At 42.5% G+C, this 22,120-nt stretch overlaps 1 protein-coding gene across 5 annotated transcripts in view; it reads left to right on the forward strand.

Annotated features, from left to right (window-relative positions):
- otofa (otoferlin a) overlaps positions 1 to 22,120 on the forward strand; it is a 47,297-nt gene that overhangs the window by 8,905 nt on the left and 16,272 nt on the right. For all 5 annotated transcript variants that reach the window (XM_018730380.2, XM_018730381.2, XM_018730378.2 and 2 more), the window contains 24 exons: positions 639 to 835; positions 7,332 to 7,405; positions 7,604 to 7,730; positions 7,934 to 7,988; positions 9,383 to 9,514; positions 10,242 to 10,304; positions 10,980 to 11,064; positions 11,154 to 11,313; positions 11,487 to 11,673; positions 11,771 to 11,957; positions 12,329 to 12,552; positions 12,885 to 12,993; positions 13,158 to 13,341; positions 13,440 to 13,560; positions 14,458 to 14,558; positions 14,688 to 14,778; positions 15,233 to 15,349; positions 15,661 to 15,813; positions 16,347 to 16,536; positions 16,695 to 16,819; positions 17,130 to 17,264; positions 19,998 to 20,159; positions 20,803 to 20,922; positions 21,006 to 21,167. In XM_018730380.2, the coding sequence (XP_018585896.2) occupies positions 639 to 835; positions 7,332 to 7,405; positions 7,604 to 7,730; positions 7,934 to 7,988; positions 9,383 to 9,514; positions 10,242 to 10,304; positions 10,980 to 11,064; positions 11,154 to 11,313; positions 11,487 to 11,673; positions 11,771 to 11,957; positions 12,329 to 12,552; positions 12,885 to 12,993; positions 13,158 to 13,341; positions 13,440 to 13,560; positions 14,458 to 14,558; positions 14,688 to 14,778; positions 15,233 to 15,349; positions 15,661 to 15,813; positions 16,347 to 16,536; positions 16,695 to 16,819; positions 17,130 to 17,264; positions 19,998 to 20,159; positions 20,803 to 20,922; positions 21,006 to 21,167 (3,261 nt within the window). The remainder of the gene's footprint in view (positions 1 to 638; positions 836 to 7,331; positions 7,406 to 7,603; positions 7,731 to 7,933; positions 7,989 to 9,382; positions 9,515 to 10,241; positions 10,305 to 10,979; positions 11,065 to 11,153; positions 11,314 to 11,486; positions 11,674 to 11,770; positions 11,958 to 12,328; positions 12,553 to 12,884; positions 12,994 to 13,157; positions 13,342 to 13,439; positions 13,561 to 14,457; positions 14,559 to 14,687; positions 14,779 to 15,232; positions 15,350 to 15,660; positions 15,814 to 16,346; positions 16,537 to 16,694; positions 16,820 to 17,129; positions 17,265 to 19,997; positions 20,160 to 20,802; positions 20,923 to 21,005; positions 21,168 to 22,120) is intronic.

Raw genomic sequence — 22,120 nt, forward strand, 5'->3', positions numbered from 1 at the left:
GGTGGAGCTCAGGTCAATACCTGGTTGTGGTGGAGAGATGATTGTGTCAGAGACCATGCCCTTTACATTAACACCCAGGACGGGGGGGGGGGGGGGGGGGGGGGGGGGAGCTCTGCATGAGCGACGTGAAGCTGTAGTAACAAAGTAGGACAGATCTGCCGGGTGTGAAATATCAGTCTGGAGTATCTCGCTCGTTCCCGGCCAGGTTCTTGGACTCTAAAGCTTATTACAGCTTGTCGGAGCTCATGTTCCCTGTCAGGTGACATGAAAAGCTAAGTGTTGCTTCACCTGTGAAACTTTTAAACAAGGTGCTCTCCGTAACCGATCATCTCGTTTCCGTCGGCTCCCGCATGAGCTGTGGGAATGGGGGACCACGACCATATTCATGCAGGACATTTGTAACTGATCCCAATCACCCACCGTACACGCTGGCACCGCAGCTGTGCTTTTTTCAGGGACCACATCCACCATCACCAGTGAAACCCTGTACTGATGTCTCCCTCATTAACGCAGAGCAACCGAATCCTTCTCTCGATCCATGTGGTTGAATCCAGTGCTCTGAGAAAATAGGAAACGCATCTTTTATCAGTGTGTCCACGAGGTTGACGAGACCCATTTCGCCCCATACCCCTCCCAAGACGAGTATTACCATAGAGATCAGGTACCAGACGGTGGACGGGTCGGTGGGAGCCTGGAGCGACGGGGAGTTCCTGGATGTCCCTCACGATGCGGAGGGTGTGTTCCAGTTTGAGAGCGCCAGCCTCCTTTCTGGGCACAGCCAGGGCTCAGGGGGGTCCCCTGGGAGGTCCAGCCATAGTGCTCCTGCATTCAGAAGGTGAGAAGCAGCTTCTGCACAGCATCTCATATTATGCAAAATGTGAGTATTAATGTCCAGCTCCGGTGACCTGTCCTTCTAAGCCTCTTGACATGTGGCTTAAAGTCATTCTGAGAACCATCTGTGCTTCTCGCTTGCATCTTGAACAATTGCCTCACTGTCCGTGACAGGTACTTTGCTTCAGTTCTCATAGCTGGACAGGGAAGGTCATTATGATACTTGTTCAGTGGACAGGTGGACAGTAAGTTAAGGCAAAACATTAAGGATTTTAATGGAAAACGGTGAGCGCTGTCAAAATAAAGAGACCTTGTGACATCTGTCATTGCCCAACATGTTTGTCAAAAAAAAAGGGAAATGACCCCAACACCTGGGTCTGCTGTCAATGCCCTCTTGGTTCTGCTTCCTCTCATGATGTTTCCAGCAGTTGCCTTTTTCATGTGGTTCCGAAAAGAATTCCATCAGCATTTATACTTTAATGTCCATAAAAGTGATGGCCTTGCTGTGATTAAGTTGTGATGAAAATATGGGAGCTTGTTTCTGCTTTAGCCTCCAGTTCATCGCCCTTCTAACATCATACATATTCTGATCATCTACTAACATAGAGTATGGCTTTACCAGAGGGTCTCCTGGGCTCTGTTTCTCTGTAATGGCCCATAAAGGCCCAACCGAGCTTCCTGAGTGAGGCTTTGCTCCCTGCAGGCCAACGGCAACCTTTCTCTTCTAGTTTCAGTTAAACCTTGAAGCTCATGGAGATACCTCGCTGCACGTCCCTGGCGTGGCTTTTTTTAATTGTCACAGCGGATAAGTAAACGAGACCTTACCTGAGTGTTGAAATGGAAGAGGTGAGCAGCGATCATCTGGAGGTCTTCCCACAGCTCCTTCTCTTTGTGGTAGATGTTCACACCAATATTTCAGCAAACCTCATGCTGGCTCGGGATTGTTAACTCGGCAAATATTGGACGTAGAGAATTAAACGTTGTCATCGTTGCTGTTGGTAGCTGTTGAGTGGTGATATCTGCGGTCCAGGATGGCAGCTGAAAACCTGCACAGTTGTTGGCTGTGGTTCCTATCTATCTATCTATCTATCTATCTATCTATCTATCTATCTATCTATCTACTTCTGTCCGTTTTAGAAAATATTGCAGATTTGACCACCAGGTACCTCCAATGTAATGTTTTCCATCGGTGTTTGTGTACAACTCCACTGAGTACCTCACACACACACACATCATCTGAACCGCTTGTCCCATATGGGGTCGTGGGGAGCCAGAGCCTAACCCAGCAACACAGGGTGTAAGGCCGGAGGGGGAGGGGACACACCCAGGACAGGACACCAGTCCATCACAAGGCAGCCCAAGTGGGACTTGAACCCCAGACCCACCAGAGAGCAAGACTCAGTCCAACCCACCGCACCACCACACCCCCTACCTGAGTACTACAGTGCAGACCAAAAAAAAATGACCATTGCAGCCTTAAATTCATTTTAGCCATGGTATGATATTTACATTTATTAATTTAGCTGACACTTTTCTCCAAAGTGACTGACAGTGTTGAGGTTACAATTATTTACAATTATTTATTTATTTATTATTTACACAGCTGTTTTGCTTATGTAATATAAATAATATAAACAGTTTTATTTAGCTAAACAAGACCGCATCATGTGCTGTATGAGAGCCGTCTGTTAAAAAGCAACCAGCGTTACCTGACATCTGCGTATAAAGTACTGTATATAGTACTGTACACTGTATTAATAACAACCTTGACCGCCAATATCTGACCTGTATACGGACTTTGATTTTCCAGAAATGATAAAAATGAATGCGGTAAGACCCATTAAAATAGCTGATGATATCCGTTCTAGACAGATAAGTTTGAAACCTTGAATTGTGGGGGAGTCTCCATTTATTTCTCACTTATACGGTTCGTTCAAGTTGACCAGTAATGGCAGGTTTCCTACAGATGTACAGCATGTACTCGGCTCAGATGTTTTGTGCTCATATGAACATTAAAGATCAAAGCCTTTGGTTTGGAGACGCCCCCCCCCCCCACCCCTTCCTGGCTTTCTTTTCAGATCCATCACGATCAGATGCCGTAGCCCCGCTGGGACGGCCTTCTGTCTCCGCTGCCGCAGTGTCTTGGGGGGGAGCAATGCGGAAAACGCGCGATGCCTCTTTTTTAGATATAAGGCAGCACAATAATTCTTTGCTGGTTTAACGAACCCATTGAACCTTCGCCGATTCACTTGCAAATTAAGTCACGAAACAGTAATTTCTAGGCCTTATAAAAGCAAGAGGTGATGTTTTTGCACACCTATTAACGCGGTAAATATAGACATATTAAACGCACACGGCTCCTTGTATGAAGTGTAATTGCGTGCTGGTGTTGTTGTTGTCAAGCAGCAGACAGTTGGACCGGGGGGGTTGGTGCTGGTGGGGAGTCCAGCAAGACAGTTTTAGCAGCATATTTTCAAACCCTCCTGATTTGGACTGGTCTGAATATGGGCTTCTTGTGACCTATTCCTTACCACACTGTACCCACGGTCCTACGCTGTCCAGCTGTGTCTTAACCACTTGTGTCTTTAACTTTTGCGGACGTTTGCTCTCCGATCCAAAGCCCTTAAAGATCAGACTCAGCAGACCAAGACAGACTTAGTACTCTTGCTTTAAAAATTGATAATACAATCTGTAAGAAGAGCTACATGTTCAGCGTAATTCCGGCTTTTGATAGATTGGCGGTCCTATTATATCTGACAGCTGTGTACATGACGCACCTGCCGGGAGCTGCACGTCTGTTTCGTACTCCTACGGATGTCCAATTAATTTCGCTTTTACTGAAATCTCTCGCAAAGCCAGAGATGCAGCGATGCCCAGAATCCCCCCCCCCCCTTCCCGAATGGATGGTGCTCTATGTGTAAAAAGTCACTTTGAAGCCCCGTAGCCACCCTGCACGAGGCCTGCGAAGCATCGATGATGGCGAAGGACATTAACAAGTCTTTGTCCATCTCTTTTCGAAGTACGAAAACGTTCTGTTGGCAGAGCGAGTCGTGCGTCGACTCGTCAGCTAACATTAGTGTCATCGTCCGTAGAAAACGGCGCGCATCTTGTCCACCTCCCATACCGAAGTGGGAGTTTTCTTTCTGCTCTCCTTCCCACTGCTCCGGGTTTCATCAGCCAGAGCGTTTATCCTCCTGTTTATAGTTCAGCACCACACTCCTGCACTGCAGCAATCTTTAAAAAAAAATTTATTTTATATAATATAAATATCTATATTTTATAATATTATATATTAAATATAACACATAATATACTATCTATTATTTATGCAGTCTTATATAAATATATAAATAATATCACATAAATATATATTATCATATTTTATTTATTTATTGCAGTATATGCGCCATGGAATATTACATACATACATATATACTGAATTCTGCTGTACATCCATACATACTGTAGTTTTCACCAAGATATGAAGAGATTGCTCTGCAGCCCAGTGGATCTGTTTCTCATTCTTTGCGATACGGGACACATTCACACACGTTCAGCTGGAAGACAGTGTTACCCAGAGAAATTTCCGCAGTTAGTGTAACAGACGATCATAAACTGAGCCGAGCTCCGTGAGAGAAATTACTACGAGTCGCTCACCCACACGGACTTAAAGGAGAACTTAATGTTTTCTTTCCATGAGCGATTGAACGCTTCATTCCTTCAGCACTTTAGAGTGTTTCAGTTCTACAAATCAGAAATCAAATGAACGAATAACTTACTGATATAAGCGCACTGTTACTGTACTCTTGAGCTTTAACAATTATTTGAAAATACTGATGGAAAAAAATGCACAGTTTGGATAAATGTATAAATGGGTAAATCGCTGTAAATACCTTAACACCGTAAGGTGCTTTTTGGAGAAATGCATCAGTTAAATGAACAAATGAATACATGAAAATGTAAATATGTATAGAGATAGAAATTATTAGAGTGAAAAAAGTGCATGTGCATGCATCACTCCCGTTGCTCTGAAGCTGAATGGATGGAGTCTGGGAATTGTGGTGGAAGGGAGTTGCAGTATGTTGTTCGAGTAGCTAAAGGTCATGAATAATTGATAGCCGTGAGACCAGGTGCAGAACTAGCGCTGAACACCCAACAATAGGTGGGCTGTTATGAGCCGTGGGCTCATCAAATAGCTGCTTTCATCTCCGGAGGACAATAAGTGCTCCCACAGGGATGCTCTACAGGAGCGTATTGAGCCATTCGCAGTCAACCCATCAGGGCATCTCATCTCAGTCTTTATTAATCCTCGCTGTTTGAATCTCTCCTAGCCTTAAAGGGCACTTGTGAGTAGGCCTGAACTGGACTGTGGGAGTGTGGGGTTAGGATATTTGTGTATTCAGCATACCCTTTACGGTCAGAGTATGTGTGTATTCACTGTACCCTTTATGGTTAGGGTGTGTGGAACTCTTCTCCAAAGCAACTCACAGTGTTGCGGTAGTTACAATTATTTGCTCATTTAGACAGGTACATGATTTTACTGGAGCAATTTTAGGGTTAGTACCTTGGTGAAGGGTACTACGGGTGGAGGTGGGAATGGAACCTATGACCTTCTGATCCAAGGGCAGTAGCTCTAACCACTACAGTACCAGCTGTCCCTTAGGGAATTTACTCAATGCCAAACATGTAAGGAGGGCCTTTCCAGCACACCCATGCGTGACCCTCCTTACATGTTTGGCTCTATACCAATACCTGGGTACCTGTGGTGCCTGGTACGTTTAACCAAAGACACGTTTGTGCGCGCAGAGCCTCGATGGAGAACACGCTGAGGATGAGATGTTGCTACAGGTGGTTTCATCCACGGGTGGTCTCCGTGGCTGCGGGTCCTGTGGTCTCACGTTCTTCAGCTCGGACAGGTGCTCATTGTTCTCCTCTCACTCACTCACCCCTCCTGACCAGGGCAGCCTGGGCTCCTCAGTGGGAGAAACACACACAGGTAGAGGAATGCAGGGTAGGTGCTGGGTGGAAAACATCAGGTAACTTCTGTTCAGGGGAGACATTACAGGGACTTTTCAGAAAGGAGTTTGGCAGCATCCTGAAGGTATGTGCCATATAATTAATCTCACTTTATTTTTATTTTTCTTGTTAGATGTAACAACGTGTGGAATGTTCACCGGGGTTTTCATAAACTTTTTATTATTGAACATGAATTAATAGAATTGGTCAAGTGTCCCGTATGTTTCCTAATCACTTGAAATGAATTACTGTGTCCTTTGTGTATACATTTCTATGTGAGTATAAGTAAATAAATAAATACATACACACAACACACACACAACACACACACACACACACACACACTTACACATATGTGATGGTGAAGTGTGTTTGAACAGAGTTTACTTAAAATTCTGCATGTTTTTAACCAATATCTATGAATTCACATCTTCACTGTTGCTTATTTGTACCAAGATCTACACTTATGTTTATTTATAGGTTTAGGAGCTTATTTAGCGAATCAGACCCATTATCCTTCATCTACAACATCGCTTTTCTCCCTCGTATGTCTTGTTTTTGTGTGGTTTTGCTGCGATTTGTGGAAAAAAATAATTGTTTATTATTCTGAAAAACTGAAACATTTCTGAGAGAAAAACTGATTTTGAAAACCCCAGCTGAGGATTAAGACTTTACAGCAGACATGTATTTATATGAATCTACAGCGCACTAATGACTTGACCGTGTCTCCTTCAATAATTTACATTCTTCATTTGTCGACTGGACTGTGACATCATCACACTTTTGTTTTGCTGTTATCTGACACTAGTTATTTATGCAAAACCTTTTCATTCTGAATTTTGTCTCTAATGTTGGGGCCTTTCTGTGAAATCTGCTGTTCTTATATATAAAATGCACAGTTATGCTTTACTGAGGTGTGAGAAAATGAAGAGGTTACAATAATCGTACCTGCATGATTAGAACTGAATGGGCTGTATGAGGACACACACACACACACACACACACACACACACAAAAGCTCAATGGAGTGCGGAGCATCAACTGAAGAAGACATGAGTGCAATGCTAGGGGATTGTGGTTTCATGTGTCAAGGGTTTCATTATAATGATGTAAAGAGGTGAGTTGAAGGTAAATCCCAAATGCCCAAAGGTACGAACTTCCAGAAGGTGAAATCACCAGACAAATACAACAAAGCGTAGGTCAAGACGGAGAAGGTGACATCTAGAGTAGATTTTCGGAACTTAGTGAGCACAGCTTAACACACAAGATTCAACAGGGGGCTTCTTAAAGCAGCTTCTTTCTGAAGAAAGTCCACTTTTGGCACAGTTGCCGCACAGATTTTGTTAGAAACCTCTAGATCTCAGGGGAAGGAGCTCCCTGGTGTTCGTTGGAGGTATGATCACTGTTGTTTGTGACTTTGGCTTAAATATTTTCTTTCTTTCATTCAGCTGTCATATTTTTGGTGTTTGTGATGTGCTCCACAGAGCCGGTAAAGGAGTCTTTTCAGCCATGAAACTCGGAAAGAGCCGCACCTATAAGGAAGAGCAGAAGAAAGGAGGTAAAACAGCAGAACAGTCCAGCGAGGTCTCGGTCAAGTGACTTGGATGAAGGAGAGGGTTTGAGTTTGGGTTTCGGAGACTGAAGGGCAGGGCAATGGCAAGGGCACATGGGTCAAAACAGGATGTCGTGTACACTCCCTGTGGTGTTATGTAGAAACAGCTCCCGATCACGGCTCCTTCTCCTCTCTCATTTCCAGATGACCCGGCTTTCTTGGAGAACGAGGATTTAGACCGAAAGGCGATGCGACTTGGGGGAGCCTTGGACCCGGACACCATCTCACTGGCCTCTGTTACTGCCGTCACAACCAATGTCTCCAACAAGAGGTCAGCATGGTCCGTGTACGATTGAAAGTCTCAGAGTCACAAGTCAGTCCACAGGGGGAGTTGGGTTTTACACAGAATCATTTAGTCAATGAGTAAAATAAACCGTTTGCTTCCTCAACCAGGCTTGTCGAGTTTGAGCACAACTTCATTGGCACTCTTTGCAATTCTGTAGAGGTATTGAAGGAAATCTTTGAATTTTGCAGATCAAAGCCAGATATCAAAATGGAGCCCAGTGCTGGGAGACCAGTGGATTACCAGGTACTGTGTTTGGAGAGAGGTCACAGTGGGCTCAGCTTGTCTTTTTGGGATCTTCTCTTCATCACCATAGTTTTGTCCTCTAGGCATTGAGATTGGGATTATTGAGACCCTACATTGTGATGCTCATCTTCTGCATTGAGGTGCTTGACCTCTATTTGTCTTCCACATCATCGTGTCGGGATGACAGTCCTTGGCATCCTAATACCTTGACGTAGAAGACTAACATCGTGCTGCAGAGGACTAACAGCACGTGGTAGAGGGCTAAAAAAGACAGCACCGTGAAGCGTAGGACTAATGCACACCAGCACAACCCTACAGAGAAAACACCACATTGCTGAAGACTTCTTGTTGCAGACTTTTTTTTCTGTTACATTGTGATGCACACACACACATACACACACACACACACATTGTCAGAGACTGCTTGTCCCAAGCAGGGTTGCGGCAAACCCGGCAACACAGGGCGTAAGGCTGGAGGGGGAGGGGACACACCCAGGACGGGATGCCAGTTCATTGGAAGGCACCACAAGCAGGATTCGAACCCCAGACCCGCCAGAGAGCGGGACCTGGCCAAGTCAGCTGCGCCCCCTCTTTGTCATGCAGATCAAATGTGTTTTTTGGGAGGAGAATGTTAAAACCTTCAGTCATCCATATATTTACAGAGGGGACTTGAGCTATAGACCATAGCATTAAAGTACATTTCTTTGCCAAGAATAATGAACCTACATTCCATAACTTCAGCAGAACAAGAATCTGGGCTGTGGTTTAACAACAAATGAGAGGGGGATAAATCAAATTTTTGGAATAGTTGACAGGACCCCCTTACAGTGTGCCTGTATTTTTCCACGTTCACAGAATGAATATATAAATGCAATATCCTATAAAGACGAACTCATCTGCTGAGTTTTTGTGCTGTTATGATGTATGATATGCTTTGTTAGAGCTACTTCATAAGAGCTGTGTACTGTCTAATACTATGCAGTATAATACTGTATAATGTAAATGTTACAGTCAGAAACTAGAGGACACTGATACCTGTTTTTTGGCAATATCATGCACTTTGCAGAGACTCCACACAGTGCAGGCATGGAGGCTGAATTATACATTAGTGCAAAGCATCCCACAGAGTTCACTTAATGAGATGATCAAGCCAGTGACCTAAATAGAACATGCAGCACAACGTCTTAGTGCAGAATCAGAAGCGAAGATTGAGACTCAGCTCCAGAAAAAGGCTGACAGGTCTCAACGTGACCGGGTTACCCTGAATTACCCAACATTACTACAATACATTTCTGTATATTTTTTAACACATATAAAAGACAACTCAGATAATATGTAACTTGCTCATAAAGTTACGCAGTATAGAAATATATATCATGCACGTGTCTTCTTAGATTAGCGTGACTGTGATAGAAGCCAGACAGCTGATGGGCTTGAACATGGACCCAGTGGTCTGTGTGGAGGTAGGAGAGGAGAAGAAATACACCTCAATGAAGGAGTCAACCAACTGCCCGTACTACAACGAGGTAAGTGTACAACAGCAACATAAGTGTTGGAGTTGATAAAAATGCCTCCTTTTACTCAACCAATACATGACACATTCAGAGCAAGATGCAGATCCACTAGCATCCGTATAGCAGGGTAAAACCAAAAGCTACACTCAAGTAACAGTAAATCTGGGGTTTTATTATATTTTTATTATAGTTCCTGTTGTAGGAACCTCGTAAAAGTTTAACGGATGAATCTTTATTGTCTTCACTGTGGCTGCGAAGCCACATGGGGTCTTACGTTTCCCTGGTATTTAGCGTAGCCTGACCTGGTCAAAGCCCTGCTGGGTCTCTCAGCTGGACCAAGAGTGTATAAAGCATCCCAGATGAAAGAGGAGGCAAAGCCTCCAGAGGTTCTGATTGCTCCTGACTTCATAGAACATTGATGTGGAACAAAAATTTAATAACATAGACTTGCATAGTGACATTATATTACTACTGTGAGATGTTTAAATACCTTCACAGCATAAATATCGAGGCTTGTTCAAAAGTTTGCTTTGTCCTCTGCAACATATTTTCAGCTTAGAAAAAATATTTAAATTATTTTACTAACCTACAGGATAAATAAATGCAAATCACCCCTTGTAGACTTCAACATAAATCTGAGAATAATTTATGTTCTAGGATTTTCCGATGATCTTTCGTTGTCTTTCATACAGATCTTCATGACTGTTAGATTCATTGATCAATCTCTTTTCTGCTCTAGTATTTTGTTTTCGACTTCCACGTGCCTCCTGACATCATGTTTGACAAGATTTTAAAGCTGTCTGTAAGTATAGAGCCCTTCTTTGACACGGGTGCAGCGCCTTTCACACTCTCATTGAAGTTTGCAGCAGATGGTGAGAAAAATTTGAGGGCCACCAGGAATTATCTGTTAAAATCCGATAGTTTGTTTCTCAAACACCACCGACAACCACCCCATCAATTCCTACCATTTGACAAATATGAGATCCCATCCCCAGTGAGGGACTCCTCTACTTTGTGGAATCCTCCAGCCAACTCCTCATTCCCCTACAGTGACTACTGTGCTCTGATTCATCATCAGCCATGGCCAAAAGTATTGGCACCCTTCTCCTTTTTTTTCTGCAGAAAAACTCACAATTTTTTATTTTTCTCTCTATTCTTTATTTCATTGTTTCAAAATTACAGAATCTTTGTTTTTGGTTCGGAGCGTAATACATCCTGTTATGTCAGAAAATAAAAAGAAATGGCGTTGACTAAATTATTGACACCCCAGACTGAATGTTTGGTTGCGCCACCTTTGGTCAAAATGGCCCTGTTCAGGTGGCATCATTAAGGTTCCTGCACTGCTGTATTACCAGTCTGGCTCACTCTTCTTGTGCAAACTGCTCCAGTTCTCCCAGATTTAACTGTGACTGTAACTACTGAACTCATCTTTCTTCAATGAGCTCTGAAGCAACAGACACATTCCTTTACCCCTTAGGTCATCCATTCCAAAAACCTTCTGCGCAGCGGAACCCTGGTTGGCACTTTCAAGATGGATGTGGGCACAGTGTACTCTCAGCCCGGTAGGAACCTTCACGTCTACCAGACACATTTCCAACGCTGCTCCTAAATGTGTTCTGTTGACTTCACTCTCGCTGTTTGTGTTTTACAGAACACCAGTTCTACCACAAGTGGGCAATGCTCTCTGACCCTGATGACATCACAACTGGGTGCAAAGGTTATGTCAAATGTGACATTGCAGTAGTGGGGAAAGGAGACAACATCAAAACACCTCATAAGGCCAATGAAACAGATGAAGATGACATAGAAGGGTAAAAAACATTATAATGTTAGAAAACTCAGTGAAATCTCAATGTAAGATTAAACATTTCAAGCAGCATGTAAGTGTAAGCGATAACAGAGACAATCCACATGGCTTTACTCTTCCTCTGGATATTTGTCATGGCGTCATTCCATCCCCTCTCCTTCCCTTGACGTGTTTCAGGAACTTGTTGCTGCCAGAAGGAGTTCCATCAGAGAGGCAGTGGGCGCGCTTCTACGTAAAGATCTACAAGGCTGAAGGGCTTCCCAGGATGAACACCAGCATCATGGCCAATGTGAAGAAAGCATTCATTGGCGAGAACAAAGATTTGGTGGACCCTTATGTTCAAGTAATCTTTGCAGGACAGAAGGTAGATCTGCTTTGCATCTGGAAGAATGTGCCGAATGTGCTGTTGTTGCAATGTATCAAACCTTTTTAGCAAAAATGAATATCTGTTGCCTGATCAGGGGAAGACCACAGTCCAGAAGAGCAGTTATGAACCAGTGTGGAACGAACAAATCATTTTCACAGAGATGTTTCCACCGCTTTGTAAGCGAATGAAGATCCAAATACGAGATTCAGACAAAGTGAATGATGTAGCCATAGGAACACATTTTGTAGATCTCCGGAAGATTTCCAACGATGGAGACAAAGGTAAATGTCTCTCTCTTCAGGATTTTTTTTACTAATTCTGTTTAGGATTCATCTTTTGAGGAAGATACAAACCTGATGAAAGTTTTTCAGGCTGAATTGAAACCATTTGAATTCAGCAGTGCTTCTACTGCAGACTTTCCTGTTAAGTGTCAGGATTTCAAAGCTCATTAGATGATCAGCAAACTGAGTGCAATGAAATTTAAAACTTTAAGTTTATCAAAGTGTTTTAGTTATGGTATAGCTAAAAATGAAATATACATTTTCCATGTTAATGATGTAGCAGCAGATGTTACAAAACTTGTGCTTTCTAAACCTAGTTCCATGGTTGCTGCTCTGAGGGATGGTCTTCGAATTGATGTTCTTATGTACAGGCTTTCTTCCCACATTTGGACCTGCTTGGGTGAACATGTATGGGTCCACTCGAAACTACACACTGATGGACGAACATCAGGATCTAAACGAGGGTCTTGGGGAGGGAGTCTCTTTCCGGGCCAGGCTGCTCATCAGTATGGCAGTGGAGATTTTAGATACCTCCTCCGCTGAGATCATGAGTTCCACCGAAGTGCAGGTTGAAGCCATGCCCAACATCTCAGAGGTGGGTTCATTTCCAGCAGTGAATGGAAGGGGCAACCCTTTTCTTGACCCTGGTGAAGCCAACAGGATTTGTCCAGTCATAGCTTTGCCAAATGAAAAAGTGAAATGCAATTAAAGATAGTTTCTCCAGAGTTAGTAGATGGCAACTGAATCTGAATGCTAATAGCAACGTAAATTTAATTGTTAAAAAAGTCCAATAAATCACTGCTCCAAGTAAACCTCCTCCCAAAAGAGCTGCTACTTAGTACTGGCATCCCTACTTCTTGGCTAGACGCTGAGATCCTCTGAGCTTGATTTTTGTAAAACTTGATGCTTCCTTATCTATAATTCTAGACTGCCATTGGGAAAATGGAGGAGTTCTTCCTCTTCGGGTCCTTCCTTGAAGCCACGATGATTGATAGGAAGATTGGAGACAAACAGATTAGCTTTGAGGTTACAATAGGTGAGTTTGTTTCAATGCCGACTGGCTTGATTATGTGAGTAAAGTGGTTCAGGAGTTAAATCACAGAGCATTCATATCTGTGACACTGCGGTGAAGGTGCTTCAGGAATTCCGTTATTTATTGTAATCCCGTATCTGGCCTGTCGTGTGAATTGTTTTAAACAGGAAACTATGGGAACCAGACTGATGGTGTGAACAAGCCATCTTCAATGACGAAAAAGAAGGAAGGAGGGGAGAGCGATGACGAGTCTGAGCTCATCCAGAACTCCAGCGAAGATGAGGGAGAAGAAGAAGGAGATCTTGTCTCAGTCTCTTCCACACCACTCATGAAGCCTGTGATTACTGACAGGTTTGGTTCAAGATGCCACAGGTCTACATTTACAAGTGCTGTCAGTTTTCTTCCAGTACAAGCAGCATCATAGGATGTCTATTGTCTGCTCTTTTCAGGAATTATTTCCATTTACCATATTTTTCGAAGAAGCCTTGCATTTACATCAAGAGCTGGTGGCAGGATCACAGAAGGCGCCTTTATAATTCCAACATAATGGACAAGATTGCAGATAAACTGGTAACTGAAATAGTACCTCAGTGGGGTGATGAAACAGATTTTTCTCTGTGGTTTTTTTTGTAATATGACAAATATTTTGGAATTAATGGTGACGTGTCTGAATTCCACTGAACATCATAAAGTATTGTTTTTGTGTTACTGCGTGAATAAATTGTCATCTTAATTCTGTATAAAACAATCAACTTTTTTTCTTTTTTTATTGGTTTTATAAACAGCACAGTGTCATACAGTTAGAGAAAAGGCACACAGATAGAGACAGTACAGTGAGAAAATGCAAATATGTCCACATACACAGAGCAAGGAGTTAGGGTCAAAGGTGACAATGTGTCACAGACCTGATCATGCAGCACTTTCTAATAACTTCAGGAAGGGTTTCCAGATATTCCAGAATTCATTAGAATTGTCATGCAAATCAAATGTCAGTCAAATGCTAATTTTTCAACTATCATCTAAAAATACGAAATTTCATTTGTATTGCAAACTACAGTATTGAAGCACCAGTTGTGCAGTAAAGCATCTCTGTCTCAATTTAGTTCAGTTCAATTCAGTTTATCCATCCATTCATTTATTTTCATTAACCTCTTGTCTTGGTCAAGGTTGTGGGGGTCCGGAGACATTCCCAGAGTTACTGGGCGCAGGGCTGGGGGAAGGTTACACCCTGAGTGGGACTCAATTTAATTCAGTTCAGTTCAGTTCCCATTTCATTGCATTTAGTTTAGTTTAGTTTACTTCATGTTCAGGTTCAAATTCAAATTCAAATTCAGATTCAGATTCAAATTCAAATTCAGATTCAGATTCAGATTCAAATTCAAATTCAAATTCAAATTCAAATTCAGATCAGTTTTTTTCCCCAGTGGTTTACTGCCTTCTCATTTCTGACTGGATGCTGTGTGACAGGAGGAAGGCCTCAACGATGTCCAGGAAATAATAAAAACAGAGAAACCACATCCAGAGCGCCGGCTGAGAGGTGTGTTGGAGGAGCTGGGCACCGGCTGCAGGTGGGAGTCGACATTCAAGACGGAAACTATTGCCATCTGGATTTTTTATTAATTTTGTTGTGGAAAAAATGTTACATATTATCTTAAATGTTATATATAATGCACTTATAACCCTTTGTAACTTTTCAGTCGCTTCGTAACACTGGCGAACAAGGAGCTGAGCCAGCATGGGAGGACTAAGTTGGACCGGGAGAGGCTTAAATCCTGCATTAGAGAACTGGTGGGACACACTGATTAATAGCATTTTTGCTTTTGTGCTGCTATTATAAGTGAACATCTTTTATCTGGTGGCCATTTTTTCTTGAGCCAAACAAACAGTGAATTTATAGAAACAAAAAATATAATAATGGGCATCTGGGAAGGAAAGAAATCATGAAAGAGTGAGAAATAAACCTACTCTGAGGTGCCACAGGACATGATGGACCAGAAATGTCCTTCACAATTTATTTGACGGATAGAGAGTTCTTGGCCAGAACCAGGGTGGTGAAGATAGACTGAAGGTCCAAGTTACATTCACTCAGGGTTTTTTAACATGTTTCCACAACCTGATCATGAAATGTCTGATGAAACACAGCACTCAAATCCACAGTATCTACACGTGTCTGATGGTGCACATGAGACGTCTGTCAAACATGTTTCACTGCCTCTATTTGTCGCATTGCTCTTCTCTAAAGGAAAACATGAGTCAGCAGGCCAAGGCGATCCGGTCTCAGGTGAAGAAAAACACGGTGAAGGACAAACTGAAGCAGGTTCAAAACTTCTTGCAGAAGCTGCGATTCCTGGCAGATGAGGTGAAAACATTGAACATCCATCCATCCATCCATCCATGAATGATTTGAGTTTTCACTGGATTTCTGTTGTTTGTATCCATCATCGTCAACAACCGCTTGTCTCAAATCCTATAATTTTTAATGCATGTAAAGTGTTTACTGTAGTTTGTAACACACTTTGATTTGCAGTAAGTAACGTTAAACACGCCAAAGAACAAAACAGTAAAAAACCCAACTTAAGAGTATTAAGATCGGGACAAAGAGCAGTTGACAGGCAGGACTTCTGAGTTTATGCTTTTTATACCTTGTTTGTGACTGACTTGTTTGCACAGCCTCAGCACAGCATTCCCGATGTCTTCATCTGGATGATGAGCAACAACAAGCGCATTGCCTACGCTCGCATTCCAGCCAAGGACATCCTGTACTCCATCGTGGACGAGGAGACGGGGAAAGATTGTGGGAAAGTTAAAGCTGTCTTTCTCAGGGTACGCCATTACATTTTTACCTTATTTCTTAACTGCCGTGTGAAGCACAGGTTTGAATTTATTCCTTATTTTGTAAAATTATGAGATTTTGGCTTGACGTGAAGCAGAATTTTTATAATTGGCTTTATGAAAATTTTTTCTGTCGAATGCTCATTTTTATTTATAATGGCTTTGTGGCTTTCATTTATAATTGCTTTAAAATGTCTATATTAGTGTAAAAAGTGCCAACCTGTGTGGTTGCTCATTAACAGCTCGCAACTGGTTGCTGCACCTTTAGCTGTAATGACTGCAACTAAATGCTTCTTGTAGCTGTTAACCAGGTTCTCGCATCATTATCTTCCATAACAACGAAATGACATGAAACAAAACTGGTGTCACTTTTTTCTCTGCCACACTCCATTCACACACTACTAGAACTGACTAAAACATCTCATCACACAAGTGAAAAAGTCGCAAAAACAGACTTCATGCTTCAGGCTTCATGGAGGATGTCCGATGCGAAAGGTTAAAATATGTTTGCCTGCAATTTCCAGCTACCTGGTAAGAAAGGTTTCGGTCCTGCTGGATGGACGGTACAAGCCAAACTGGAAATGTACTTTTGGCTGGGTCTCAACAAGCAGAGGAAAGACTTCCTGAGCGGTCTGCCCAGCGGTTTTGAGGAGAACAAGGCTCTGAAGGGCCCTGGCCTGCAGTCCGTCCCCCCTATCAGCCTGGTCTACTCCAGTAAGTGCTACATCAAGGATAGAGGATGGGGTAAAAACAGACATTGGTCGTCTTGGAAAACCCAAATAAAGGTTAAAGCAGCACATCTGAATGGTCATGCCTACACACGTGATACGCTGCCCCCGCTTTGACTCACCGTGGCCACTTGTCGTCCACAGTGAAACAGGTCTTCCAGCTCCGAGCTCACATGTACCAGGCACGTAGCCTGTTTGCGGCAGACAGCAGCGGCCTCTCGGACCCCTTTGCCAGGGTCTTTTTCTCCACCCACAGCCAGGTGACTGAGGTGAGTAAAGATGTGTCGACCTAGAAGGTCCCACCTCATAGGAGGATACAGGCCACATTGCCATAAGTGGGTAACATCACACCCTCATACGTCATCCTGCTATGTTTGAAAAATCATGTCCATTTTTTCAGTCAACTTAGGACGCAGTTTTATTGTGTATCCCATCATCAGTACTATTTTAGCCCTTTCCAACAGTTCTGTTAAAAGCAGCTCATAATTCATTTATTTATATAAGTTTACTGTGTCATATGGTGGAGGAGTGCAGGTTCACTTTTCTTGAATGTGGCTCCCTGGTGTGTCTCCTTCCAAGGTGCTCAATGAGACTTTGTGTCCAACGTGGGATCAGATGCTGGTCTTTGACAATGTGGAGCTGTATGGGGAAGCCAGCGAACTTAGGGACGACCCGCCCATCATTGTTATTGAAATCTATGATCAGGACACCGTGGTGAGAACTTTCTTCTTCGGTCCAAGCAAAACGACAATAAATGTTTATATACATACATTTCGTTAATGCTTCTCTCCAAAGCAATTTACAAATTACTTATTTATATAGCTGGGTAATTTTTTACTGGAGCAGTTTAGGGTATGTAACTTGCAAGGTAAAAGGTCAATTTTCCCAAGGTAAATTGCTCCGGTAAAATGTAGGTAGCTTAACATTTTAAGTAGCTTAGGAGAAAATATGTAATGTGTAGAAAAAATGAATATATGCAAATAAAATGAGTATATACTCATTTTCTTTGCATATAAAATGAATATATGCAGAAAAAATGAATATATGCAAATAAAATGAGTATACTCATTTTATTTGCATATATTCATTTTTTCTATACACATACATATATACACAGATGCTCATTTATATATATATATAAATATAATATAAATATATGTACAGGGCAACTGACAGCATAGTGGTTACAGTTTCTGCCTTTGGACTTGAAGTGTCTATATGTACAGTATGTGTGTGTGTGTGTGTGTGTGTCTGCGAGTGTGTATGTATATACAGCAAATATTAATTAAATAATAAAGTAAATATTTAAATAAAGTATTTAATATTTATTTTAGAAGTAATTGACATATTTCAGGTAATTAACAATTCAATAAGTCTATGGTTTTTGTCAAAAAAGTTTAAATACAGATTAATTTAATTTTGATTACAAGTTTAGAAATGATGTGTACATTATGAAATTCATCATAATAGCACAGTCAGATCCCTACTGATCATGATTTTAGTCTTCAGATATTCAGTATTCTGCGCTCCTCAGGGTACCCTGAGGGTAATGAACGCAAAGAGCGATTTGCTGGACACATTTGGTTACTGGCATTCTGGACTGACGTGGTTTTACAGTGTAAACTACATGCTGTGATGAGATTAACCTTAGATATAATTTTGTAGGAATCCTAATATGTAAAACATGCTCCCGAATATGTTTTTATCTCTGCTGACACTCCCACCGTTGTGGATTTCCTTGGGCTAAGTAGAGTGTGCCGTCCGCATGCAGGACCGGTTGCCTCTCTTTTCCATCCCACTCAGTGTAGACTTATCAGGGATGCGAGAGTCAGGCTGCACTGATGCACATCCCGCTTCATTTATGGTCCAACATGCTCACATTGGTATTGATGGGTTTTTATCTAGAACATTCCAACATTGACATGTACATCTATGAACCACTAGGAACTGAAGGGTCGAATTTAAAAATCAGGTTCAGTTAAAGACCCAGAGGACGATGTTAGGTGTAGATGGGGGGCTACATGCGCTGCACCAATAGGACGACACAGCACATGCACTGCACCAATAGGAGGAAACGACACAGGCGACTAGAATTATTTTGCACGGCAGCATCCTCTTGCATCCCTTCAGCAGGTCCAGTTTGGTGATGTTTGCATGTGTTTAGAATCCTCATGTTCACTTTCTGCTCATATGATACAGCTGTTTTGCGTATTAAAATCTATTCATTAATATCTGAAGCGGATAAAAAGACACTTCAGACGTGATTTTGAATCCAGCCCATCCTGTGTGGAGTTTGCATGTCAACCCCGTGTTCGCTTGGGTTTCCTCTCACGGTCCAATGACAGGTAACCCTGGTGAACTGGGGGCTCTAAATTGCCCCTTGTGTGTGAATGTGTGCGGTTGTGGCAACTCTATAATAGACTGGTATCCCACCCCGGTTGCACCTTGGCTCATGCCCTGTGCTTGCAGGATGGGCTGTGGACCACCGGGACCCATCATCAAACAAGCGATTTTTGAAAGTGACAGAATGAACAAATGTCTTTATTAGATTTCATTAAAATCTCTTTTTCCTTGGTCCAACAATTTAAAGTAATCATTATTTAGAAATATTATAAGAGATTATGATACAGTAGTGATAATCATTAGATGTTGCAAAAGAGGTTTTAAGTACGTTATTCACCATTCATTATATATTTATGTCACTCACATGTTAGGTTTTGGTTGTTTTATATGTTTTATATATAAAACAACCAAACTTTGTCTATATACACGAACATGAGGTCATTTGTCTTGTCCCTGATTTCACCGTCGCACAGTCTCTGTGATTTCACAGTCATATAGTATCCATGGCGTCACCTTTATACATAATCCATAATTTCATGTTCATAGTGTGCCCAGGATTTCATGGTCAACTTTAAACAAAGTGGACATAACAGACAAACCATCTCTGGTTTCTCTGTTACGTCCACTTTGTTAAAGGTTCTTCACTTGAGTGTTTAGTTATTTTTTTTCCTGTGTTTCAATTTTGTGCATCTTCCTTTATTTTTGTTTTGTTACTGTTATTTTAAAATGAGTGTTTTATCCCTTGCATGACAGTATTAGATGGCCTTGGAAGCAGAATGTCCAATATTTCCATACGGTTAATGCAAGATTTATTAAATTTTTTTTTTTTCTTAAAAAATTTAACAGTTACATGATATTCATAATAGCATAAATGTAAATAAGCAGCAAATATTAAGGATGGATGATGGGTGGTGATGTAGGATCCCAGTCTAGTGAAAAAGGTCATAGAACAAAATTTAAATACATTTTTAGTAATGAATCACTTTCAACATTTTTTAAATTAATGCCAAATATGACTAATCCTGATATAAACCATTTGCATTTTGCCAAATCCCAGAGGTCACATTTCCAGAAGTTTCTAACACTTTCTGTGTGCAATTCTAGGGCAAAGCTGAGTTTATAGGTCGGGCGTTTGCAAAGCCCCTCACCAAGATGTCGAATGAACACTATGGACCCCCCAGGTTCCCCCCCCAGCTGGAGTATTACCAGATTTACCGGGGAAACTGTGCTGCTGGGGATCTCTTGGCAGCATTCGAATTACTGCAGGTGGGTCCCTCACTACAGCACATACGTGGTGCATGTACAGAGCACACACAACATTGACCATAATGAACATGATGAACTCAAGCTCCAGGGACAAACACACACACATACAGACATCCAGCACATTTTATTTCAATACAGATACACACACACACACACACACACACACACATTTTCAGAACCGCTCGTCCCATACGGGGTCACGGGGAACCGGAGCCTACCCAGTAACACAGGGCGCAAGGCCGGAGGGGGAGGGGACACACACCCAGGACAGGACACCAGTCCATCGCAAGGCACCCCAAGTGGGACTCGAACCCCAGACCTACCGGAGAGGAGGACTGCGGTCCAACCCACTGCGCCACCGCACCCCCAATACAGATACATACAGATAATAAAAAAGAAAAATAAATGAAATATTATTTTTATGTAATTATTTACGATAACATGTGTGAACGCTACGTATGCACAGAGCACAAATTTATACCTTAATGACTGAAAATTCGCTGAAAACGAAGTCGTTTTCATGAATGAAGTTCTTTTAGGGAACAAATGAATCTGTGCAATTCACTGCACAGAGCGGCAGTTTGTTTAATAGAAAACACATCTACAAAGCTGCGACGTTTCGAAACTGAGGTGCTGTTTCCAGATTGGCCCAGCTGGGAAAGCTGACCTTCCCCCAATTGATGGCCCCACTGATGTGGACCGTGGCCCAATCTTACCTGTCCCACTGGGTATACGACCCGTCCTGAGCAGGTACAGAATTGAGGTAAGGACCATTTCAGTTCCTACACCTCTTCCCAATCTACACATCTGCGGTTCCTGACCCGTCCAGGTTTTGCTTTCCTTCAGGTGCTGTTCTGGGGTCTGCGAGACCTGAAGCGTGTGAACTTGGCCCAAGTGGACAGGCCTCGCGTGGATATAGAGTGTGCTGGTAAAGGGGTACAATCTGCACTGATCCAGAACTATAAGAAAAACCCTAATTTCAGCACTCTGGTCAAGTGGTTTGAAGTTGTAAGTGTTATTTGAGTTTATGTGCGTATGTCTGACTGTTGGATGCTTGAATGGATGCTTTCTGTTATTCCGAAAGAGCGTCAATCCAGTCCAGGCTAATGGAATTTTACCAGCTTTCAGAGGCACTTTCTAGTAAAATGGGATAATCAGATAATGATAAAATGTGTAATGAATAACATAATAAACAATACATATTACAGGTAAATAAGAGTAAACAATCAAGAGTAAATGATAGTAATACTAAATGTGAGCTGGTGGGTGGTACTGTTCCGACAGGGACGGGGCTGAATTGATAAATAGCTCCACCCCCCTCAGCTCCTGCCACGTCTTTGAGACGTAATGAAGACCAGCTGCTGCTGATTCAGGGCTGATCGACATGACGATCATGAAGCAGCTGGTCTGACGACTAAGGGATGATGGCCGGAGAGTGTGGTTTTTGTTGTTGCTGGTAGAGCTGGAGGACAAGGGTCTCGTTTTGGTTTGCAAAAATATTGTTTCTGCTGGAAGAGCCTGCTGTCCTATTCCTCAATCCTGCCTATGTGATGACCTCTGCCCCACAACTGGCCACAAAAAGTACGATAATAAAAGAGTGAGAACACTCCATCATTTGTAAAATGCATCATGTATACAAGCAGAATACAAAAGTCAACAATGTGGCAATAATTCAAGCTCAAATACATTGTTAATATTTTTTAAAAATTATTTTCTGAGCGGGGGGTGCGGTGGCGCAGTGGGTTGGACCACAGTCCTGCTGTCCGGTGGGTCTGGGGTTCAAGTCCCGCTTGGGGTGCCTTGCGACGGACTGGCGTCCCGTCCTGGGTGTGTCCCCTCCCCGTCTGGCCTTACGCCCTCTGTTGCCAGGTTAGGCTCCGGTTCCCCGTGACCCCGTATGGGACAAGCGGCTCTGAAAATGTGTGTGTGTATGTATTTTCTGAGCAGCACTGAGTTGCAGT

The sequence above is a fragment of the Scleropages formosus genome, chromosome 1 (genome assembly GCF_900964775.1).
Source record: "Scleropages formosus chromosome 1, fSclFor1.1, whole genome shotgun sequence".
In the NCBI taxonomy this organism is placed as follows: domain Eukaryota; kingdom Metazoa; phylum Chordata; class Actinopteri; order Osteoglossiformes; family Osteoglossidae; genus Scleropages; species Scleropages formosus.